We start from the raw sequence: 26142 nt of genomic DNA on the forward strand, positions 1-26142 counted from the left end.
ATAGACGCACGGTTGGAGCCGCCTTCTTAAACTTTTCATTTGAATTTTTTTTTTTTGTAATAAATTTTTTTCTGGGATGCTTTAAGTAACAGATGAAAAATACCATGGACTCACGTCAACTAATATTTAAGAAGAGTAAATGAAAAGGGAAAAAATCTGCCTGCCTCTTGGTATCAAAGCTAATAGAGAAATTACGAAGAGAATTTGAAAAGTAGAAGTGAAGTTTTCTCCCAATAAGTTTCACTTAACAGATGGTATCTCTTTTGTTTTGGATCCAAGATCAAACAAATTTAGAGATCAGAGATTAAAAGTTTCAGTAAGTTCCATTAAATTTTTAATTTTTTTTTTTTCTATTTTCTAATTGTCATCATATTTTTCAGGTATTGTGCCTTTAGGCGATTCAACATATTACAGTGCTCCAGTGGATGCAAGGTACCCAGCGTATCCTCCTCCCGCACAGTTTGCTCAACCTCCTATCATCCCTCCTCCTCCACACAGGGGCAATCCTCCCGATGTCACAGTCTTAAGTGCTCCTCCACCACTTTTATCGACGTTCACATATTCGTCTATGGAAACCGAGGGTCATCTCGTATGACACTCCCCAATAGCGTCCAAGTGTCCCTCTGTGAACACTGGCACGCTCCGCAAGAAAGTTCTTGTATCTTGAGACGAGGCCTGTTAGTCTTTTTTTGTTACGTGTAAAAAATATTTTATTTTCCAGTTGATGTGATGTCCAAATATCGCCTAATTCTGGCAAACCGTTTTTTGCATGTCAACAGTCTTTATTTCTTTCCAAACAATTTTTCTGACAGTCTCTTTTACTCTTTTCCTCCCTCAAACTCTCTTTTCGAGCAATAGGATCAATCCTTGTCTTATTTGAAACTGCCCAGCTCTTGTAAAAATGCATGTGTGGATGCAGCTCATTGTATCCCAAAGTAACAGTAAATGTATTTAATTACCACCTTTATTGCTGAATACATACTTCTTTTAAAATTTCATAATTAGGGGTACGACTACTTAAATACAACTTGTTTTTAATTATTATCATTGCCAAGTAATTACTTCTTCTTAAGTGGACATTATCAATGAATTTCACTAATCGATTCATTCTTAAGATTATTTACTCTTTGACTATTAGACTCTTTAACTTGGCATCCCAAGTTCCCTGTCATTAATATTTGCCTCCTTAACAAAGGATAATGTAAGTCTTTTGATCAATATTTATAAGTATATCTGGGCGGAGGCTTATTTTTCCTGCCAAATCGAATGAATGCAATTGACAAGTATCATTGATAGGTCCTGACCAATAATTTCATAAAATCCTATTAGGGATTACTGACTACATTTTTCCTCAAAAACTTTTGTAAGAAAATAAGTGGGTCTTCCAAAACATTTAATTTGCTCACTGACTTACACTCTTCCTCTGACTTTAATAGAAAAGAAAGGATTGATCCGTGGAACTTTCATGTAACAGGGTGTCCAGCAGTTTCTTCCTTTCAAGCTCTCAGAGATTTCCTGGATTTTTTTTTCGGAGGAACCTTTGGTTTTTTTTTCATTTCATGTGAAAACTGTCTTACTCCACATGCTCTGTGTAATCCGGAAAATCTCCCAGTATCCAATATACTTTACTTACTGCAATTCCCTGGTTTTTTCCCCGGATTTCCTGGACTTGAGCCACCCTGTTCAAACTCTGATGTAATCGCAGACCTTTCTTGTTGTCTGCCATCTTTCTCTCATTTTTCATGGATGATTCCCTCTTCCTGTGACAATACGTTATTGTTTAGAAATTAAATTAAGTAGGCAAATGTAATTTATCTCATTCGTTCGTTATTAAATTAGTCAGCATTGCTGTATTGCTCTGAGTTTGTTTTACTTCTAAATCTAGTCACAGCAATCGACTTTATTAGGTTCACATTTGTAAAAATGTCATGAGAATGGGCATGCGGGTATCACTTAAAGAAATTAGTGTTGTGCAAAGCACAGCACTTTCTATTCCTCTGCTGAAAAATATTACTGCCTGATCGGGTAAGGGTATTCAACCCTGTCTTCTGTATTAAAAGTGAAAGAACTCTAATCAAATTATTTATGCTCAAAGTACAGTTGATACAAAGTAGTATAACATGTAAAATACACTAACTCAGTCAGAGGACTTGTTTATAAATTTGTCATCTGTAGACTTATACCCTGAGGGTTTTTTTTCTTATCATTATGATCATTAGTTTTAATGTACCACTAGACAGGGTAAAAAATTCAACTTTTCAATGCGTTTTTAATCAAAATTTACTTCCACTGATCGATTTGATCCGTGTTGATTTTGGGTTTTTTTGTGAACTTTACTTATAATGTAAACCGTAAATACAAACTTCTCAATTATCTGTTTATATTAAACTTCGTTAACAAAATCAACGCAAAAACACATTTGAAAGTGCTTCACTTCCTACCCTTTCTAGTGGTCTTCTGTCTTTTTTTCGTTTTTTCATGACTAGACTAAAATTAGTAATGAACGAATTGAACGAACTAATTTTATTTTTGTATTTTTCACCATGAGCTCAGGATTAGCTCGGTGATTGTTATGTGTTGATGGTCCTAGTCATCATCCTGTCACTTATACCAAAGTATTGTAAATAATTTAAGGTACTAGGTCTAATTTGATGGCTGATGGATTGTTATCAATATGCTAAAGTCATTAATGTTGCAGCTGGTGCTGAAGAATCTGCCTTTAGATTTGAAAGAAGTGTGTGATGAATCTTATTTTGACGGTTGATACCTCCTTATCATGTTAACATACACTCAAAATTGATGGAGTTTATAGCATTTTGATTAATGACGTGATGTGTGGCATGTGGCACCATCTAGAATATTTACGCATGCATCTGCGATGAATACCATTTCTTCTCTTTGGTATTGCAAATCAAGCCGACATGGCAAATGTTTTCTTCTCTAAGTTATGAGCTCAATTCGTCAGGAATAAAAAAAATCACTGACATAGTTGATGATGTAATCTATTCTGTATTTTGGAAGAGGATAGCTTTAAACTCATGAATTGAAACTGTAAATGACACTGGAATGAAATTGTAACTTCCGTATGAATGCTTTTGACTTTGCTACCCTCCAAGTGTCAGCAATAATACATTTTTCCACAGCATGTGTAATCTACTTGTTGGATTGCTCAAATATTAAATTTTGAGGACACTTTTTTCTCATTGTTTCAATTAACACATTTCTTACTATCCATTGAATTAATTTATATAATATTGGAAAGTGAACTGAGCAGTTGTTCCAGGAATTGCAAACATGTTTTCTCCAATCCTTCACGTTTTTGATTTTTTAAGTTTCTATAAGTATCAGTACTATGCCACTATTGTCAATTCTTTCAAGCTTCAGATCTGTAGTTACTAGTTCTGACTCCACTCAACGTTTAAAAAAAAAATGTCTGAAGGCAAGATATCTTCAATTTTAATTTGTATGAATAGCTGGGTCTGTCAAGTTCAAATTAATAGCACTTATTTTGAAACTACCGGGAACCAAAATCTACAAGTTATTTGAAGGGTACGTCAAAAGGACTTTTTAGGAAGGATGTCTGATGTATAATGCTGCTAAGTTTTTGCAACCACGTGAAACATTTCGTGAAAATTATTCCTTTAAACAGCAAAAAAGAAAAGAAACAATTAATTTGACGAGTCCTTTTTGTTTAAGTATGATTCTTCAGTTGAGGAGCATTTTTGAAAGAGGGTGTGAATTTCATAGGAATCCATCAGCACTTCCACTTCTCTTCAAAGAAGCTGTTCGATTAATTTAAACTTCGAAAAAAATGATGAGCCACAATATCTTTAAACTAAGCTTAGACATGATGTTCGAGTTGTCAGCTTTAGAAAAGTGTGTTTTCATCAATGAAAAACTATTTGAGGTTCTCTTTGGTAAATTTAATTATTTCTCAGATTTGGGATGAAACATAACAAAATAGTTTTTGCTACCCGTAAGTAGACATTAGGATAGACCATTCTTACAACCTGATGAGGGATGTGCATTTCCATCAATTTATCCCTCCATTATGGTTACTCAGATGTTATTCTGCCTAGCTCAATTTTATAAAGCATATTTAAAATGAGACAGCAAACAAAAGCCTTGTGTATACATTTTTAAATTCTTATGACTTCTTACTCAAGTAAATTTGTATCATTCTGTGTATTAATGTAAATTTGTACATTCATTAATGTGATTATTGGTGAGGTAAGTTATGGCAACTGACCTGTTACTTTCTGTATTATAAGTGAGATACTAATAGCTCATGTTTTTCTGCAAAGGAAGAAAAGAACATTGGAACAAATTGGAGGAGATTGAAAACTGATTAACATTTATTCCTTTCAAGCAAAGTGTCCGCCGATTCTTATTTTACTGAAAATCGAGCATTTAAAATTTTCCAATAGTATTTCAACAATCAGTTGGCAATCATATGTGTCCTACATTTAACGAAATGACACTAATAATCTGCTTTGAATCTACTCTCAGTAGTATGGCAGATGTAAATTTCAGGAGAATAAGAGATAGAAGCCAAACTTATGTTATAATTTATGTCGTGTTCCAATGTTCTCTCCCTTTCTGAGGAACATTTAGCCCGTTTTTACCATTGTTTTATTTTTATTTCTTTCTTTTTTTATATAATTCCTTAATAGTTCTTATTTTCTTTATGATCTCATTATGTTTTAATCCGTGGTTTGTTTCTACAAAAGAAGGTAAACAAATTCATCATGGGACTTTTTAATTGTTTCCCATGCGTACTACTAGTATTGTACTAAATTAATTCATCTATGACTGAATTTTATTCCATATTTCGTTAGTCCCTTCGTTTTTACTCCATGGTGCAATGGCATTTTGTAAAATAATTTTGTAGTTACTTTGCTTGGAACTCTCAGAAAAATATCGCTTGCCTTTGTCCTGAACCAGTTCTTTTTCTAACATTTCAGTTTCAAAGGAAAATCAGTTCTGTTCAATTTTAGAAGTCTTCACGTTTGTAAATGTACATAGCTTAGATAAGTAAATTATTTTTGTAATTGTAAAAAAAAAATTAGGTAGGCGTAACTAAAACCATCAATTGTACATTAACTGGAAATGTTTGTGATTGGAGAACAATCTTTGTTCTATTGGCAAAGTATTTAAGCCATGCTAAATTTTTTGAGTGTTTCCTTCCATTACTCCACTGATTTTTCACTTATTTTCTTCTACTCGTCAATATTATCTTCTACATATTTTTGCTACCAATATCCTGGTGCAAATTACCTTCAAAGAACAGTAATCGTTATTACTACACCTATAGTTCAGTTAGACAAATGAGGTATTGACACCATTATACACATAATATCAGTAACTTTGAATCGCTAGAAATTTAATCTCCTATCTTTTTCTTTCATCCATTAATTCTTTTGAAGACGTCAACTTTCTATTTTCCCCCCGATTTGACTAACATAATTTTATCAAATGGAATGTAAAATCAAATTACTTCTACACACTCCTTTTATTTCTCCAGTTTTTCAAGCTCTATCATGCAGGTTAATGAAACTGACTGAATTTTACCTTTGTTTTGAAGTTATTTATTTGCATTTTTCCTACGACCTTTTTAATGTAATAGTAATTTTCAACTTTTGACAAATATTTCTTATTTATATCCGTTTCCTTTTTATCCTTACTTTTGAAAAAAAAGAAAAAAATTGATTTTTAATTTTTAATGTACATGTCTCACAAATTTTCCCCGAGGCAAATTGCCAAATTTGTTCTCTGTTGATATAATGTAAACATTGGAGTAAAGAAACTCAATAATCAATGTATTTCTTATGGCTTAAATAATGTCAAATGTACAATATTCTCGTTAAAATGTTTTTCTAAACTCATATTTTTGTTAACAACCTGTTAAATAAATCAATTTTTTTTAAAAAAATAACTTTTAGATTATTTAAAGTCACAGTAATTGCATTTAATTTGAAGTTAGTCCTAGAGAGCTTATTAGTAGATACTACCATGGCATTTACTGATTATTTTTTTCATTTTTATCGGGCACTAAGGTAGCAGGTATAGCAACTGGTCTCACTATTTCTAATTTCTATTGGGCATCAAAGTCCGGACACCCTAAACTCCCTGGAGGTAACCATCTTACAAGAATCAATAGTTTTCAACACTGATATATTTCCCATTGATAAACATTTTAAGTTTTTGTCCGTAAGGGTAATCTTCACCTCTTTGGAAAAGGTCTGCTTGATACAATTTTTCACTTTAGATATTGCGGAAAGATGAAAATAAATAAAAAATTGCGTTTAGAATTATTCATTGCAAAAAATTACGATGAAAAGTAAACATGAATAAATCCTACTACGTTAATACCATCTTTTGAACTGTTCCATGCAGCATCTTACTAATAGCACTTACTGTTCACAAGACCTTCATAGCCTCTCTTTCAAATAGGTCATCCCTCAAACATTTCCATTTAGAGCTCCTTTTTTTTCAATTCAACTGGAGTTGGAAGAATTAATACCTTAATATTCTAGAAAAAAGATAATTTATTACAAAATATTACAAGTTCAATAAAAATTTACAATACCACAACAAAAGATCAAAATTTCATCAAGATCTGTAAACAGAGGGATAGACTATGCTGGTCTTGAAAAAAAGAGAAGGATAGAAAACAACTAGTCAACAGGAAGACATTTTCACACTTACTTAGAAAAATTTCTTATTATGTGCTTCTCGACTATCCCTGCAACAGATAAAATATAAGAGATATTAATGCCGTGTCAATAAATGTTGGTGAATACACAAGTCAACAAATGCTCAAGTTTTAAAAAATGACCAAAGTGCGATAGTTTAGGACTGATAACACAGGGTGACAAGTTTTTTTGGATTTCAAAATTCCATGATATTATATGAGTTATTAAGAGTTTTCGAAAGTAAAATTTCCTGACATTTCCATGACCTTCAAATATTATTTGGGATGATTTCTCATGTAAATAAACTCTCCACAAAAAGTTATAGACAGAAGTCTCTTAAAATAAAATATAATAAAACGTCTCAGTCAGAAGAACGAATTTTAAGGTTCTGCAGCAAAATTCCCTGACTTTCCGGGATAGGAAAAATTCCGTACTTTTTCAAAAACTTGTCACCCTGTATCACATGATTGACAGGGAAGAAAAAAAGAGAAATTTGGAGTGAGCTACATGTTGTTGTAGAGAAACAGGGAGCACTTGCAAAAATCACACAAGGTTCCATTAAATCTCATAGCCACTTAGGCGTTTTCATTCCTCTTGTATTAGTGTCCCGTTTCTTTGCTGCAATATCAGCGGGAAAGAAAAACATTTTACTTTCATTTTGCTGCAGAGCTAGAGGATAGATTTACCCCAAGCCCAGCCTCCATGCAACTAAATTTCAGCCAAGTTTGTCCATTAAATAGAGAGGCTCTGTTTAAAAGGCTCAATGAAACGGAACTAAAGCAAAGGACTTAAGAGATGAAAAGTCCCCTGTCCAGTGCAGTGAGTAACACAGCTCAAGTCAAAATTAGTGTTTTTTGTATTAAATGCTTTAAACTACTCTTAAAATCACTTATTTATATTCAAAGTTATGATTGGTAGAAAAAAGAAAATAACATAATAGGCCAGGGAAAATTACTATTTTTAAAGCCTGCAACAGTGGCAGCATTTGAACTCAGTTGGGCGGTAATGCAACTATTTGCTTTCGCAAGGTAATGAACTATGATAATTTTTCCCTGAAACCATGGAACTTCTGAAAGTTCATACATGTTATTTAGGTACATGGTGAGCATATGATATTTAGGAAACATGATTAGAGGTTCTTTTTTTTTATTTTCTGAAGCAGGTGTTTCTCTGTAAAACTGCCTCGAAACAACAATTACGTTTTTTCTCATATTAAGGATTTCTCATTTTCAAACTTTGAGAAGCGATCAAATAGTTAAGCTCGTGAAATGAGTTTGTTTGTAATTCATGTTGATGAGATATTAGAAAAGCAGAAAATAGGCAATAATACACTAATTTGATGATACTGAGATGTGAATCAAAGATTACTATACTACAGAAAGATAGGAAAATTGTGCTTCAAACAGATTCAGTGGAAAAGGAATCGGCAGAGTAGCGAGAACCCAGCTTTCATTTGCCCAGGCACTCTCAGCATTTCTTGCAAACTAAATGAGGTGGAATCAACCTCCTTGTTTTGAGGTAAAAGAACAAGACGCACATCGCAAGATACTATTTCACATTGCAAAATATCTGTCTGCTTCGGCTGCGTTTGGAGTTAAAAATTTTCCAAAATACCTTCAGATAGACGTACTTGTTCTTAGATTTCTTACATGAGTGTCTATGATATCAAGTCAGTCAATTTTTTGGAGTGAAAATTCGACATGAAAGACAGATGCTTAACTTGAATTTCGGTCAAAATCGAACTCAAACTTGGTTCGACCACAATTTGGCATAACTGGGGTTGACTGTAGTAGAAAGAGAGTAGAGTAGAGAAGACAAAAATATTAGAATCTTACCTATAAACATGATACAAGATGAGAACAAGACACTGAACAACAGCTACAACTAAAAACATTGTGAATGAGATACAGGAAGGAGCGGGGCAGCCTGTTGAAAGTTTTTGAGCATTAATAGAAGCATCTTGTTTTATTGAGTTGAGACCATCCCTCACTTCAGCTACAAAGGATGCCATGTCGTACCCGACTGATTGCACTTGAGCTGTTGGTTGTCGCGCTTGATTTGATAGAATTGAATCGGACTTGACATGTAACTCTGCTATGTAATTCCTGTAAACAAACAATTAGAGTTTATCACTGACATTCAGTAAATATCTCAATCTGTAAAGAAGTAATTATAAAACAACAGCAATGAAAAAAGAATAGGATAGAGATGAACATGTACCTTTTTTAGTTAAATGAAATAACATACAGAAATACGCCTACGCTAAATACTGATAAGGTGATGAGGAAAATGGTTTCTTTGTTCTTAGGGGCCACTGTAAGTTAAACAATCTGTTTATGAGCTGTCAATTCTGCTAATTTATAGAATTGCGACACGTTTCTGTGACCAGCTCAACCAACCCACTGTGGATGTCCTCTGAATAATATGGCAAAAACAAAAAGCTCAAACAAAAAAAAAAAAAAAAAAACACTTTAAACACAACAAAAAATTAGGCCTAGCAACAAACTTTTGCCAAGTTTTGCTAGAAATTTTGCAATATTTGTCCCCTCAACGGCAAACTCGGCTCAGTTCACTGATGGTATCTCTACAGGGCAAATTTTCAAACAGCTTACCTGAGCTCTTTACTTGATGCTAATAGAGTATTTTGGGTGTTAATGATGGCATCCACTTCATGCCTTTGAATGGTACCGGTGGCACCAATAGCAGCAGCTGGAATTGCCCCTGAAATACAATAAAAAAATAAAAGTTTTAGTTCCTGATCAAAAAAAAAAAGAAAAACAGTATAAAGCTAGGCCTAAATTAGCTCAAAACTTGAAATCGGTAGAATGTTCTAAGAGACTTTAGTTTATCACTGCTGCCACACCTATTCTCTGTGATAAAAGTGCTATACTTGAGAGTTGACAAATTCTCTGAAAAAAGGAGAGATTCACTCATGAATAATCTTTCTGATGGCTCTAAGGATAAAAACTCGTGGAGCACCTTGAAACCTCCGTAAAATTCCTTGCAAACAAGAAATCCCGCGAACTTTGTCACAGAAAAGCAAAACAAGTTGAACTGTGAGGACCTTTCCAGGACTTTTTTTCAGTAATGACAAGAACGAGCAAAAACATAAGGAGAATAGATGGAAGAATGGCAAAGGTTGGCCCAGGATTTATTTTTGAGAGATAGTAGGGAGGAGAAAAAAATAACCGAATTCCAGGGATTCGTAATGTAAACCAATCAAAACCTATTAAAAACAAATTGTGACTCTCTTGCTTGAAAACTACTTGCATCCAGTCTTCTATCATATACATTATCCTTTATCAGCATTTCTTATGGATCTGATAATTACAGTATGAAGTTAAAAAAAAATTTTCAGCCGCCTTAATTTTTATTTATTTATGCACGTTTTTGGATGAATTTTTTCCATGAGGAAGAAATCACAGAAGGTTCAAAAAGTTGAGTAATTTTGAAAAAAGAGATAAAAAATGGTTTGACTGATTTGTTCCCAAGAACTCAAATGAAAAAGTTTATAGGAAAGAATGAAAACCTTCATTGTTGACTAATTAGGAAGAAAAGAGAGGAAATTACCATGAGGGACTTGATGAACAGGAGGGGGCACCCCACCGGCGACTAGATTGGAATGAACACCTGACAGTAAACTGATGGCCCTCTCTTGTCGGCCTATCACTTCATCTAGCTTTTGACTAAGAACTCGGACAGAATCTATGATCTGCGACTGTCCAGAGAATATTTGTTTCAGCTCTCTTGTTTGATCAGATTCATACCACTCTTCGAATTCTGCTTCATGATCTTTTGTCTTGGCTTCTGGATGCTCTCGGTGATATCTGTAAAATTGAATTCAGAATTAGCTGGGAGTTTTCAGACTGAAGCTCAAAAAGAGCCTCCAGCATAGATAAAATTTTCTAGAGTGGTATTCATTGTCGTTCCTTGAGTGTTAAGGTGTCCTTAACCAACGCAATTCTCACGGCTTGAGGAGGCCTCAACGTTCAAGGAACGACTATGGATGGAACTCTTTGTAGTGTTCCATGGGGGAAAAGAACTTCCTTCTTGGAAGCGGAAAAATTTTATGAAAGGGACTTTCTGGTAGACTGGGTTGAAAATTCAGTACGTAAATTCTCCATGGGAAGCATCCGCAGAAGAATATTATGGTTGTTGAATAGAAAGCTACTGTAACTTTGGCTTGGATATGAAGGCTTGCCAAAGCTGCAAAACAATGTTTGAAGCAGTGATATTAAATCTTCAGTTTAATTTTAAGAAAGGGAGGATCTTTTTCCCTAAAGGATGTCACATAATAAAGGAAAATGATAAAAAGAATATAAAACATTGAAGTAGGGTATACGTAAATAGTAATTGCTTTTACAGCACACTAGGGTTCTCAACAACACCTAACTACCACTGAATTCTATTGACATACATAATTTTGGATGCTATTCGTCCACTTTTCAATTGAAACCTTCTAAGAATGAACATATTGGTACATATTTAACATATTATCATACCCAAATATTAAGAGCTTCTTTGATATACATTGATATCAATTGTTGAGAATTAAAAAACTCCATACCTTGCAGCCAATTCAGCTAACTTATAGAGTCACTCAGAAAGGGTAGCTGTAACTCATTTACTTGGAAGACATTATTCAATTTGTCTAATAAAGCTAAATATTTAGAAAATAAATAAAACATAAAGGAACATACTCTTGTTTCTGTAATTCTAGTTTGCGTTGATAGTCGGCATATTCATCAGCCAATTTCTGCTGCTCTTCAGGAGAGACTTGAGCTGCCTGCTGAGGTGCTTTGCCCGCAACTTGCGGTACTGATGGAGCTACACCAGGTGGATACAAGCTTGTTGTCAAGAAATGAAGAACATCATGGTCATCTGCAAATCATAATCGCATTGTTACACAAATAGAAAAAAGTATGTTAAATTCACTTAATGAACCAAAAAAACAGTAGAACTAAAGCAGAGATGACTTGTAGCAAAATGCAACTCATCATGAATGATACTCATGAACAACCGTAGCGTTATCCTTAAAGAATGTTTAACACACACTGAGTTTAGAAATGACAACAAAAGCTTTCAAATTTTGGGTCACTCCCGTTTCCGAGAGAACTTGTTGAAAAACCATGAAAAAATTTCTGACACAATAGAATTCTACGAAAAATTGAATATTGACCCAGAAAAAGGGCCTTCCAAGGAAAATTGCAATTTCCAAAGTACTGGTGAATTGACACGTGAAAACCAAAATAATTTTCAGATTCAGCAGCCAAAAATGCTGAAGAATAGATCTACAGCATGCCTGAAAATTCTTCCCGCTCTTTTGGGCAAAGAGATTTCTTTGAAAAAATGACATACCAACCTAAATCTCAATGTAAATTCCATCCGTTTTTATTGTGTTTATAAGAACGGGTAGCAGTTCTTTTTAAACTCAAATAGGACTGATCAAATGTTTTTTTGGCTAAGTGCTAAAACCAAAACTAATCTTACATTTTTCCTGTCACAGACAAATTTTTCGTGAAATTGAATTTTCAAAACGTCTTCTACTAATAATAGGCACTTAGAAATAAATATAAAATAGTAATATAAAATTTTAGGTTGGAGTTTAAATTATTAATGGAGAGCATGTGGCATTCTTGTCTAAAAGGAAAACACTGGATACTTCATAAAAAACCAAATTCAATAAAGCTAGAATCACATACCTGCTAGTCCACCGGTTGCAGCAGACAATCCGAAGAAGCCATTCTTGGGAAGGTAAATGCCTTCCTTCCTAAAGCAAATCTCAAAATCTTGGTCATTGTTCGTGTTTCCACTATGGAATAAAAGCTGAAAGTATAAATGATATGAATGACTAAAAGAAAAAAATGGGATACAAAAACTGAGAGGAAATTAGAGTAGGAATCCTGAGGGCAAAAACTGGTAGATAACTCACCAACTTATAGATTAAATCAACGCACTAGTTTAAATGTGTATTTAAAATTAATGGAGGATGATTCGTGTGTCATGTTAGCATATAATTTTTTTTAGCCTTTAGAAGTTTTTCACTTCAGTGGGTGACTTTCAGACTATTGAACGACTATACTTAGACACAATAACAGTATAGTCTTTTGTTTTGGGACTAGGTTTCATTAGTCTTTCACAAAGAAATTTGGGCAAATGATAACTAAGATTATTTCTTGAAAAGAGAATGAAATGATTGGTTTCTTAGAAAATAATTTTTTTCCTCTTCAGAATACAGCTAACAAATTTGAGATTTAATATTAGTTCAGGATAGATAAGAGATTATCTGAAAATAATTGACTACTACTGTTATTTCCGCTTTAGTCAATATTTAAGGTCTCTAGTGTTAGCAAAATATACCCCAAAAGTAAGTGACGCATGTTCAGCTTCAGCAGAAGTGATTTTGTCAAGTAGCTGTCTACTATACTTTTATTTTAATTTTTGGGTACCGAGACCTGTGCATTTTTGAGACGGATAAAGAACTAAAAAAAAACCATTGAAAATCCAAATATGATACCTCATAAAATGCACCATGAGAAAAGGTACAGAAATATCCATGGATAAATTTTTTGAGAGAAATGTTTATAAAGTCAGAAAAAGAAACTGATTTTCTTTTTGACAAAAAATGCTCTGTAATATCACATCGAGTGCGTATTCAGCAGTTTAAATTAAATTTGCTATCAGAAGAGGGCATAAAAGTTCCATTTAAATCTGATAATTTTTAGCCCAAAACTTTTGACTCAACCTAAATAACTTGGATGATGATATCATTATGTACCATTACACAATAAAACTTCAATGGACAATGCAAACATTCTGGGTATAAGCATACGTAAGTTATTTTGTTGCAAATAAGCCATGTTAAAAAACTGCCCTCATCGAACATTCATAAGCAGTTCTCAACTTAATCAAGTATTAAGTGAGTTATGTACCTTATAATCTATGAACTCACCTGCAAAGTATTTTGGTAGTATTCAATTTTTGCTCTGGTGGGGAAAGGTTTATTACGAAAATCCCTCAAACAACCAGCAATATGCTGTGTGGAACCATCACTGAAACACGCAGACAACATTTGTTTCAAGACATTAAAAAATATAAACAAGGGATAAGAAATATGATAATATACTTCTTCCTCACTTCAGAAGGATCAAAAACAAAGACCAACTCTGCAAATTATGCTTGACAAAATCAAGGGAGTTCCCATTATAATGAAATGAATTAAAAAACCGTTAGTAACACAACCCAAAGAAATTAACCTTTGCACACACACAAAACAATGAAATAACCACTCAAAACTATTTTGTTTACTTATTAAATGAATTCAGAGGTCCATGTTATTCTATTCCCACAGAACAGTTCCTTTTCCTTTACATGCATTTGTACATCAACCGGCGGAATAGATCGTTTCTATTTTTCTGACAAAAGAGACTTGATATACTTTCATTTAATAATGATACCATTTTTGCTGTCGGGAGAGAGGTTTTGAATGAATGAATACTATAAGGAAAGATTTGGGTCCCGCAATTCTTCCTGATATAAACTCAATTTTAGATGGTACTTGGAGAATGATTCGCAAACATGCCTAAAACCCGCATGTGACAACTATTTGGGCTCCGCAAGCCCAGAGACATACAAGCACCAGGGAAAGGCACTAAGGCAACTTTAAATGGGATGGCTACGGTTTTGCTTGAAAATGAATTTACAAAGCAATCAAGAATATTTCTTTGAAATCATGACATGCTTTGTCCGATTCTTCATACTTTTACAAGAAAACTGGTGTTTCATTCCATATTGGTTTGTGTCGGCCACTCAAGAATACCAATCAGTATCTTAAAAAAGGCTAATTGGTAACATTCCTTACAATATAACCATTTGATTGTTACCACTCTCAAAAAAAGCAAACGCAACATTCATCACACGTTTCCACTGCCTAAGGCATGAAATGGGATGCATACTGACCTCTATTTTTTAAAAAAATAATACATTTCGTGATATTTTCTCTTTTGGTCATTTGCTTTTTGCAGCAATTCAATTGGTTCCCCCATTCAAATCCCTCATCTGAAGGGCTTCAATTAAGAATCTAAGCTGTCTAAACACAAGCATTCAGATCAAGAACGAGATATTTACACCCTTCAAATCCTTCAGATTTTTTTGAATACAAAAAGGAAGCATATTTTACAAGCTGTTAGTTAGCGTGCTGACAAACTCACTTTGCGTGATCAAACGATTTAGAGCCATCATTTACCACTGCTAAAATGTACGGATTATTGTGTTTGTTGTCATTGTCAAATGAATCGAAGAAGACTCCTAAACCAACCCAGTTGTCTGAGCTTCCAAAAACTGGTCCATCATAGTTGCCTTTTTGAGTTGTGTACCAGAAAGCCTGGAAAAAAATTAATCAGATTAAATAAAAACAGGATTTAATATTAATGCATAGGAATAGAATTAGAAAATCGATGATGAATTGACTTTTAATGAAAGTTTATTGAGAATAGAAGCCTGACATTTTCACAAATAGCGATAGGGTCCACCTAATAATTTTTGTCACTCTTGGAGAGTTTAATGCTTGCATTAAAGGCGTCAAAATGCATATTTAATGCATATTTAAATGCATTTTTTTAAATGCATATTTTAAGTTGCGGCGTTGAGAGTTTCCGCTCAAACTATATTTTTTTTTTTTAACAGAAGACAAACCGACAATTTACAACAAAATTCTTTTTAAATTTTCATCCCTAATTTCGGACAAATTACACAAAATTGCAAGGAAACACTTTGATCAGTTTTCGTAAAAGAAAATAAAGCACAATCAGAGATTATTTGACGTTGCAGTCAAGAAAGAATTTTTTGCACTTAGCCACCGATATAATTCAATCATCTTCAAATCAAAGATAGAATTTAAATTTTTTAAGAAATGCTTGCAGCTCAGACATTATATTCCAGATTCTATTGACTTTTAATCCCCCCTCCCCTCCCACAAAGACAAGAATAGGTATGCACAACTGAGAACTCACCAAACCATCAGCACCAACTCTTCCTCTGCCAGTAATTCTGAACACAATATCCACCTCCCACCAATCGAAATCTGTTGCTGCTTTGGTCCATATTGCACCTGAAAATTTAAATTAATGATAAAATTACAGAAGACATGGAAGAATACAACTTTTGGAAAAGCTCACGTCAGTAGTTAGTGAACCTAAAGACAAGGTAAAAAGCATCAAAATTTCACGTAGAACACAATGAACACGCCGAAATTTTCCAACTTTAACTCACAAGAGAATGATTGGCATTTTCTGTAATCCACCAAAACTCCTCTTGAAAAAAATTCAAAATCTACTGGGGTCATATCGGACACTGAACTAATATTCGGTCTGTGTTGCAATAGAATAATTTTCCGATGACTTGTTGTTTTTCCCCTTCTTTTTTTGAAAACTTGAGAGATCCCGGGAATCCAACTAGGAATAAAAGTTTGATGAACCAATTTCCATCAAATTACCAAATGATAAGTTTATTTTCAGTGGCCGATTTGATGTACTTTGATTATTGTATTTTCTGAGGCGAGAAGTTTGGAATGTCGGTTTCTGATGAAAAGTATAAACGCTAATATCTAACTCCAATAATGCTTGCATACATTTTAACAAGTGCATAGTGGTCTTTGTGAAATTTTCATAATGAAATATGTCTAATGGAGGGACATAGAATACTGGGACTAGGGAGAATCCAAGGAGACCGTGAAAAATTGCTTTACTAAGAACAAATTAAAGTAACATTTAAAAGCGCTCTTTCAAATGCAATCCTCAAAAAAAAGAACTCTAAAAATACTCCAAAAAATCGCTATTTACGAAATTAGAGTATCTTGAAACTTGAAAAAAATACATGAACAGAAAGAGGCCTTTGCCGGTTTTTTCAACCTGTTGAAATGTGGCTGGTAGGGAATAGAACAGCAATTGTGTGCTATGTACACAAAAATGGGTATCTACTGACGCAGGCAATAGTTCAATCACGGGAACGAGAAGTTAGTCGTGTCATCATTTTCCTCGGAAACCATCGTTTTCATTTTTTCGACACGCGGCGCAATTCGAGTGAAATTCGTGCCACGCAAGGCGCCACACAGTGGATCGAGTCAATTAGAGAGGTCGGAGATGAAATTTTTGACTAGAACTGCAAATTTCGATGTTTAATTCGTCACATTTTAAATTTCAAGGGGTGCTCGCAGAGGAGAATTCCACGAGAAAACCAATGAAACCACTTTCAGAACCTCAAAGTTTTGTATAAACAGAGTTATAAGCGTTTAAAGTTTCTAAATTTTGTCCGACCTCTCCTACTGACTCGATACACCGTGCGCCGCGCCAGCGTGAAGTGGCTTCCACGTTTACTTCCAGGAGCACGGGGATTTTCCCCAGTGGCGTGGCGTGAATTGCGATCTATCGATTGTTATGCCATTTAAATCTATGGTAAAGAATCGATTATTAAGGTGTTCGCTGCGAACACCCTGTTTATCGATCCTTTTCCGCAGGTCTAAATGGCATAACAATCGATATATCTCAAAGCACGCCACGCCACTGATTTTCCCCGATAAAAACGTGTGCTATAGTATTTGCGACTGGCAGTGAGTTGGGCGAAATGTGCCATGGGCTGGAAATGGAGTGCGAGATAATTTTAAGACTAAACTACAGCTTGGAGTAGTTACTTCTGCATTATTTGGCGCAAAAAAAACACCCTAAAATTTAAAAAATTGACTACATAGCAGCAATTTTAAGTTGGAAGACGAAAAATGGGGATTTCGAGAGAACCACCGTGAAAGTTTGTCGGCGCGCGAGGGCTGCTGCCATGAGTGCCATGCCCGTCTTCGAGCTTCGACACGATTCACTTCAAACGCTTATAACATCATTGATAATGGAAATTCCAGCTCCCAACTTTGACCCCATGATGGCATTGGAGGGTATTCTTCAGTATCGAAAACTCAAAATCTATATTTTCGACCTAGTTTCCATTTGAAGCTTTATTTCGCCTGAATTCATCACCTGTTTTATCTTTCATCACTTATTTCTCGTGATGCCCTCTCCATGAGATGTAAGGGAAAGAGACGACAATCTTATACTCAATAATTAGTGTATTTATGATTTTATGGAGGAGGGAGGAATTCAATTTGGCATTGAATTTAGACTTTTCTCCGCGATGCGAATTCGATTTCCCCAGTAACAATTAAAATAGGAAACCCAATCAATTAATCCTCACCATTTGCATCATGTTGAGATTGGAAATGCACATAGGAGGGTGTATGATGTATAGGGTAGCATTTTAAGCTGGCGAATAAACAACGACGCAGGTAAGTACCGTCCTCGAAAAATTTTTGGGCTTCGTCCTTTCGATTCCACAATCTCAAGTGTTAAGACACTTTGGCACTCTAGTCTTCAAAACTCGGCGAAAAGAATGTTGCTAAAATTGCATGAAGTACTTGACACTCGTAATTTCGTGAGCACGCAGCTCTTCACAAAAAACATCAAGTGGCGTGATCCCTTTATTAAGACGGAGCGGTTACGCGACAGGTTGGGAATGACGATTCATTCAGAAAAAGCTCGCTACACTGAAAAAAAATTCTCGGCGTTTTTACCAAGGTCCGTTGGTACCTTTACCATCTCACTTTTTTTACCAATTATTGGTAATTTTACCAAGACAGACTGGTAAGCTTACCTAAAAACCGGCATTTTTACTGTTTTTTTTTTTTTTTTTTCAGGTAAGAATACCACTTTTATTGGTACTCAATTCCCGGTAACTTTGCCATTTTATCCCGGTAATTTTACCACAGTCGATAAAAAGTATTGGCATTTTTACCGAGGTCCAGGAAAATTACCGAGAAAGTTCAACAATTTTACCGAGATTTCTCGGTAAAATTACCAATTCCATAAATGGTAATTTTACCAAGAAAAAACTGGGATCAAATAGAACCCTGAATTCTTGGTAATTTTACCCTTTCCTTAGTTTAGTAAATACACCGAGATTTTTTTCAGTGTAAATTGTCCGTAAAATGTCTTCCACCAACGAAGGAACGTGACGCCATTCCAAGGTTTTAAAATTCATTCAAACAATTCAATTTTTTACAAGAAATTGATGAGCAATTAAAAACAGTTAAATTTTCAGTTAAGAACGCTTTATACTTTTCCAGTTAAAACTGGAAGCGGAAATGCAGTTTCAATGTAGTTAAGTTCTTTCGTTTGAAACAAGACGAACGGAGAATTTGCCCGAAATTCGATGAATTTTGTGTTCTCGAGGAAAGTTTGGAGTGAACTGAACACGAGGATACTCTTGGTTTCTAAATGGAACATTTTTTGTAGGAGATTGGACACGTTGCCAATTTTTTTATTTTTTTATTTTAGCGGCTCTGGTGCTTGCACTAGAGCTGCTATTCCGGACGGTCCCAGCTGGGGAGTATCATTGGACCATGTTACATTGGAGAGACCGCGCGTTGGTTGATGGGAATCGGCGCCATTTTCGGCTATGTTCCTTGTCATGACTTTATTTTATTGCATATTGTTTTATTGTTAGCCAATGCTATGTTGTGTAGTGTATTTTTGGAATCATGGTGATACAGTCAATAATTCAAAACTTGTCTGTGCTTTTAATCTCGTGATGGAAAAAATGTACTTTACGTTCAAAATTTGAAAATTTGAATTTTAAAGTTTCCGCGGTTAAGGAAGCTCCAACCACTGGGTTGGAGCTTCCTAGTCATATTACTCGATATCAGCTGATAGCAAACAAAGGTTACCAAGGAAACCGTAAACGTCTAACAACTACCGTGGCCATCGGGGCGATTATTGAAATGACATCGACTCTATGTCGCCGCTTACGACAAGACATATAGCCCTATCTTAACCGTGTAATATATCGCAATTCGATATTCAAAACCATTACCTACAATTTCAGATATAAAAATGCAAATTTTTTGCAGCCTCGCTAAACGACTTATCAACCATGCATTCCAAAGTTTCTTATCACAGGGCTGTGAAAATATACAATCTAATAAATACAAAATAACCAAATATCTAAAAAGACAAAATTTCAGTTACAGTCAGTTTCAGTCTTATTGTTGCACAAACTAGTTATTTGACAAAAAAAGAAGATGATCACTCAATTGAAAGAAATTGGCGCCCAATCACAACGACAAGTTAAAAAAAATACTGTGGGAGAGATTTTTTAGGATGCGGACCTCCAAAGAGCCTTCAAAATTAAAAGTATACAACAAGTGATAGTGCCATGCATTCTGCATATCAAGGGCCAATACACATTTATACACCGGCTACGTAAATCTGCTAAGTTACAAAACATGAATCGACAGTTGTCGGATTGTACATCAGTGACAAAATGTGTCTAGGCCCTCATTCTTGACTACAACTACTGTCGCCAGAGCCGCTCCCCGACGCGAATGCGTTGGAGCTTCCTGCTTGTTTTTTTTTTTGAGGGAATTTTTTTGAAATATAACGTAACTACTACAAGTATTTCCTTGTATCTATCTACATGGTTTAAAACTAAAACGAAACAAATTGCATTAATTTTACAGGGTAACGTTAGATAATACGATGATTATCTAAAAAAAACAGGAATTGTAAAATTCTCTGCCTTTTTTTTTTAGAGATAAGTGGCCAAATGACGTCCTAGGCGGTGCATGATCTCACTTTTAAATCTATTTTTATACTATTTTCCATATAAGAAAAAGTTATAAAAAACCGGGATCTCAGCTCTTTAAGCACTCTCGGATGAGGCAATAAAAATTTGCGTGCAAATTCTCCATTACATGGTACGACAAAACACTACGTATGAAGCGATAAAAAATTTGCGCGCAAATTATCAATTACTCGTACATAGCACGACAAAACACTAAAAATGACAGTGTCCGGTAAGAATGGGCCCTCCCGCCGCCTTTTCTTTCCTTGCTACATGAAAAAACTGTTAACTAGTCCGGGTTTTCGCGCTAAATAGTACGATGCGCACGACTTAATGCTGGCAGTCATAGCGGGACAATTTTTTGAAAGACGCGCGGGCTGTCGAAGAGCAAGTTGCGGCAACTGACAAGATAACAATTTTTATGCCACTATTAAGTAAACAAAATAATGACGGGTAAGTCTTGAGCAAAGTAAACAGGAAAATCCGATGTTTTGAGTAAATGTGAGGATTACGGTAGGATTCAAGAGTTGCTGAATAGTGTTATTGCTTCTTATTCTATTATATGCACCTATTCTTTTTTATCAGATTGGAGAGAGTAGTACTGGGATTTCGTTGGAATGATGGAGTCATTGGAATTTCATTTTGAACAGTTACAAAGGTAGTCCAAACTCTCCTCACTATAGGTATCTCCGTAATTGAAGAACATATTGCTCCTCAAATTTTGAGCGAAACCGTCCCGATTTTTCTTACATTATAGCGGACAAAATGATAAATTTTTGACCTCCAACCCTCGTATGCCCGAATCGGGTTAAATTGACCAGAGGCATGCTACGTCGTCCGCGGGTTGTGTAGGACCGGTGCATACAAGCTTCGGATACACAGTAAAAAATCAAATTGAAAAAAGATCGAAAGTTAACACAGCCGAAGGAAAGAGAGACTCGAGATTAGTTTTTTAACTTTTCTTCCGAGCCTGAACGACACCTCATTGGCAGCACAGTGCGGAGCACTGCAAGAGCACGGGCACGCTTCGCGCCAACGCGCCTTCAATTTTGAAGATGCAAAATGGACATCCATCAAGCACGAATAGTTGTATCTCTGCGCCGTCATCAACGCGCTTCCTCTCCTTTCCTTTACTTCCATGTTGTGTTTCATCCGTTCGTCTTTTTCGTAGTGGTGTTTCGAGAGCTACGTAGGAACACAACACAGACGACAGGAGAGACGATTTCGGGGCTAGTTTTTTTAAACTTTCCTGCCAAACCTGAGTGACACCTCATTGGCGTTGGCATGGAGCGGAGCAGAGCATTGCGAGCTCACGCCTCGCGCCTTCAATTTAACAGATGCAACACGGACATCTATCAAGTGCGAATATTTGTATCTCTGCGCCGTCATCAACGCGCTCACGGGAAAAATGACGAGACTAGACGAGAAAAAATGAATTGCCGTTTGGGATCCGTAAGTTCAGGGAAAATTACAAACATGTATACGTTCATGAGAGCCGCTTACACAGAGCTTCCTGGCGCTCTGCCAAGGAGCATAAGGTAAAATTAATTCATGACAACCTTCTAGCTCTAGGACACAGGAGATTGTAGTTTGTATTCCACACCTACGAACACAGTATACGGAACACGAATACTGACATATATAACTTAAACCTCGGAGGTTGACATGCGTGAATTTTCCCTAAACATTAAGGTCCCAGACTTTAACGCGTTTTCTTGGTGCAGAGGCTTTATATGACCCAGGGCCGATTTTCTGGGTGCAGAAAATCCGAAAACTACCACTTCACAAAATCATACCGCGGAATTTCATGGTTGATCAATCGTGAACTGATCATAAACAGAGGTACTGTACTTCTCTTACTTTCCTCCAAGCAAAAGTCCCAAACAGAGACGCAGGGAGTTTTTCGGAGCGAAAATTAAAACGCAATCTCTGTATTAAAGCCTCAATTGGAGGGCGTGAAAGACAAGGCGCATAAGTGCAGTTTTTGCTATTTCGAAATTACATGGATCCTTACGGCGGAAGAGAAGTTCGATATAGCTTTTTGATACTTAAAAATTGGAATTTGGGAGCGAATTTTTCTCAGAATATGCATTAAGACTAGTTTTACTTGAAATCATTAATATCTCGATGTTTTCAAAAACTGCACTTAAGGTGATTTGATGGACGCCATATTTTGTGTCAGAACAGCATGCGATATATCGCATCAATTGGTTCCATTTTTTCAGCTACTCGTCATTTTTCTTGAATTTTGAGATCGCAATTCTGTTGTTAGGAGAATAAAGCACTCACCAATTTTAACAAAGAAATTCAACGTAATAAAGGCAAGATTTTTTTAGAGAGAAAATATCGCATTTGAGTGCAGTTTCGATATCAGTATCGAATGCGATGTTTTCTCTCTAAAAAAAGCACGCCTTTCTTACATCGAATTTGTCTGTAAAAATTGGTAAGAGGAGTGCTTTAGTCTCCTGACAACTGAATTGCGATCTCAAAATTCGAAAAAAATGATAAGTAGCTGAAAAAATAGAGCCAATCGATGCGATATATCGCACGTCGTTCTGACACAAAATATGGCGTCCATCAAATCACCTTAAACGCCTTGTCCTCCAAGCCCCTTAATTTGCAAACTTTGCAATACTTCATGGTTTCCTTGAGAAACTAGTTAACCAATTACATTGAAAACTTCTTTGATTTTCCTTCTCCATCAGCAGAATATTCTGTCAAAATTTCAAGGTATGAAGTTGGCTTTGTTTCTCCTTGAGAAAATTAAATAGAAGCGGAAATGTTTAAACATCGTATCGGGGATACATGATTTCGCACTTTAGCCATCGATACCTACACTCCTTCCCAGCGTGAACACATAGGATGGGATCCCTCTACAAGTCAGATTTTTTTAGAAATACATGCTTGGTTTGTGAGTTGCAAAAAAATAACTTGAAACTTGAGGGAATCGAACTGTGATCCGGGCACAATAAACGTTTAGAGGCTATTAATGTTACTGTGTCTTTTGCTCCTTTTTCCTTTTTCAGATGTAAAGACTGAGGAGTGAGATGTAATTGTCATCCTCTGACAATACACTTCAACTCATGCACATTAGATGAATGAATCATATTTGATGAGTGTCTGTATAGATGGTAAGGCAAGAGCACTATTATACTTCATCAACTACTTTCCGCACTTTTTAGATAAAGATAGCTCAAAGTCAAGTTTTTCTTCAAATATGAACAGTAAGTAGAAATCCTATGTATCAAACGCCTACCCTCACGACTCTACATAAACTTAACTCAAGGGTCAATAAAATGTTCTATCAAGCTATCCTCAGATTACTTATATCTGATGAAAACTAGGCTGTTTTTGGTAAAGTGAGCAAATGTGAGCAAAACATTAATAAATTTCAGCAAGTATACGGAATTGACAGGTTGCAAAAGGTAAGATTTTTCAGCAAAAAATGGTAATTTTTGAGTAGGAAAGCTTGAATATTGTTTCGTACACAAGATTATTGACCCTTGCTGTACTGAACAGTGTCACTGCTGCTTACTGTGCTAGGATATACCCTACAGAATAAAATTTTCACAGATCTTCAATACTGACTAACCTTAGGACTACAATGAAAACTGCTTGATGATTGTCAAATAAGGTCTTACCTTTTTTACTTCTTAATGATGGAGCTATTCTAACATTTTCTGCACTTGCAATGGCATCTGAAATAGAGAGAACACAAAAATAAAACAACTTACTAAGCTATTCCAAAAACAAAACTAGATCGTGGACACGCTCAAGTACCTATCTACTGATAAGAAACAAGATCATTAAGTATTGGTATTTTCACAGGAAATAGGATTAGACACTTCAGATGTATCTACATACCTGATTGAGTAAATAATATGATTCACAGGGTTTACGATATGTATTATGTAAACAGGAGAGCATTATTTCTAGAACTCTCAGACAAATGCCTACCAATTTTGTTTTCATGAAAGTGTGTGATTTTCCACTGATGAAATTATGGAGTAGGCTATCCTGATCATCCATTTGTATTTGAAGATCCACTGTGACGATATATAATAAAGATTATTTCATCAGTGACTGTCTTTATTTTTTTTTTTGGATACTGGTCGAGAATAGAAAAGGGCTTTTTTTTTAGGCGGATCGCACTGGAACGCGGTGGATCGCGATGAACATCGGTGTTTTTTTATTCCCTTCCTCAGCCTGATCCAAGCGTTCCAGGTGGATCAGGGTGGAACGCTGGATCGCTCTTCCGAGGTGGGGCGAGCTCGCGATCCACTGTGATCCTAACCTAATGCAAGGAGGTTGCCGTCCCCAACAAATCAAAACAATAACAAATTTAACCAAATTCCCAGTTTGGATTTTTTTATCACTTGGAACACTGTGGATTGGTCCGGATCGCTCAGGATTCCGATCCAGTGCGTTACACTGCGATCCACCCTGATCCGCGATAAAAAAAAATCCTTCAAATCAATCTGGAACTTTACTGGAAACTTACTTTCCTTGAAAGGTTAGGAGAAGCAGGAGAGCATCCACTCTACGTACACAGAGTTCTCCCTTTGACCTCTATCTTATGCCCATGGTTGTGATATTTTTTTGGCGATGCAGCTAAATGTAATGGACTTTAGACTACGTACGCAGCTCGACGGTTAAAGTATTTTAAACGATGATAGGCAGAATCATTATTCTACCTACTTACTATCATTGAAAATACTATGAACAAAATGGACTATTACAATAAGTATATTATTTTCCGAACTTGACCATATCTAAACGCAATTGACAGTAATAGAAGGGTAAGACGCATCAGAATTCAGGTTTCATTCAATGTTTTTATTGATATGAGTAAGCCGACAGACCAACTCTCATGAATCTTTGGACAATTATGTAGGATGGAAGTTTAAAAGGTGTTGGAGTTTTTCAGATTTTCACACCGACAGCCAAAAAAGCCAGTGGAGACTAACGAACAATATGTTCACCAAGCAAAGTTTACAGTGCGTAGACAGACGATTAATGAGGATCCAAATTTTTGCTGGCAGCTAATGCTTAAAACCTTGAACCATGTAACATCTTTGCGGCGGAGCTGATCACCTCAGCATTAACACATTATTAAAATTTCCCCATATCTGTTTAAACAGGTGTCAAAAAACACAGATTGGAAAACTTAGGTTAGCTTTTGCTTCAAGACTATTTGTGACGAAAATACAGATTGCCAGCCGCAGCTAATGAATTCGTTTAGGTTTAATAAGAAAACCACGCATAGAATTGTCGCTAGAACAAGAGGTTCCATTCAGAAAAATTGAAAATAACTAGGAAAACAAAGCAGTAAAATAAGTAAACACTGATTAGAGCTCACCTCCGCCGTATTCCCAGAACGGAACGGTGCCATCTTTCTGAGCTAAGTAAGGGGGTTTAAATGAATACTTATACTCAAATCTCCTAAATGCTACACTAGATAACGAAAGAACTATTAAATTAACTAGAAAAACTAAATAACACAGCCACCTAACATCCGTAAACGCCATGCTTGCCGTGTACGCTTATCGACAGCATACAGACGAAGCGCAGTCCAGCTGGCGCTACTGCCAACTTGGTGCTTTATCATTGGTTATCAGTTGAGGTCGGCATTCTACACGCTTACCAACAAAAATCGATGCAGCCAACACGTCGGCACAAAAACACTGAAGTAGCTTTCGAGGATTCGAGGATTCACTTCGCTTATGGATGGATCATTAATCATTATTCATTATTTACTGTTTTATTGTGTATTTTATTTATTTATTAG

General features: G+C 35.6%; 2 protein-coding genes across 2 annotated transcripts in view; one reads left to right on the plus strand and one right to left on the minus strand.

Moving 5' to 3' along the window:
- The window catches only part of LOC109042442 (nephrin), a 107054-nt gene extending 100353 nt beyond the window's left edge, over positions 1-6701 (plus strand). The window contains exon 18 of the mRNA XM_072299642.1: positions 381-6701. Within this exon, the coding sequence (XP_072155743.1) occupies positions 381-595 (215 nt within the window). The 3' untranslated portion in view covers positions 596-6701. The remainder of the gene's footprint in view (positions 1-380) is intronic.
- ergic53 (lectin, mannose binding protein ergic53) lies at positions 6531-25952 on the minus strand. The gene is made up of 11 exons (XM_019059181.2): positions 25714-25952; positions 23996-24052; positions 15707-15804; positions 14906-15078; positions 13648-13747; positions 12398-12521; positions 11396-11576; positions 10266-10522; positions 9308-9416; positions 8531-8800; positions 6531-6745 (listed from the first exon to the last, which is right to left on the minus strand). Exons 1-11 carry the CDS (start codon positions 25880-25882, stop codon positions 6709-6711), a joined length of 1575 nt encoding a protein of 524 aa, XP_018914726.2. The 5' UTR covers positions 25883-25952; the 3' UTR covers positions 6531-6708.
- Between the last annotated feature and the right edge of the window lie 190 nt (positions 25953-26142).

The sequence above is a fragment of the Bemisia tabaci genome, chromosome 4, assembly GCF_918797505.1.
Source record: "Bemisia tabaci chromosome 4, PGI_BMITA_v3".
In the NCBI taxonomy this organism is placed as follows: Eukaryota; Metazoa; Arthropoda; class Insecta; order Hemiptera; family Aleyrodidae; genus Bemisia; species Bemisia tabaci.

What these genes read in the sequence shown, in the direction of transcription:
- ergic53 (XM_019059181.2), bottom strand. Translation starts at nt 25,882, where the DNA reads ATGGCGTTTACGGATGTTAGGTGGCTGTGTTATTTAGTTTTTCTAGTT. An exon ending in TGCAACCGGTGGACTAGCAG is followed by an intron (nt 11,577 to 12,397) that starts GTATGTGATTCT and finishes TATGATTTGCAG; the next exon opens with ATGACCATGATGTTCTTCAT. An exon ending in CTAGAATTACAGAAACAAGA is followed by an intron (nt 10,523 to 11,395) that starts GTATGTTCCTTT and finishes TCAATTTTACAG; the next exon opens with ATATCACCGAGAGCATCCAG.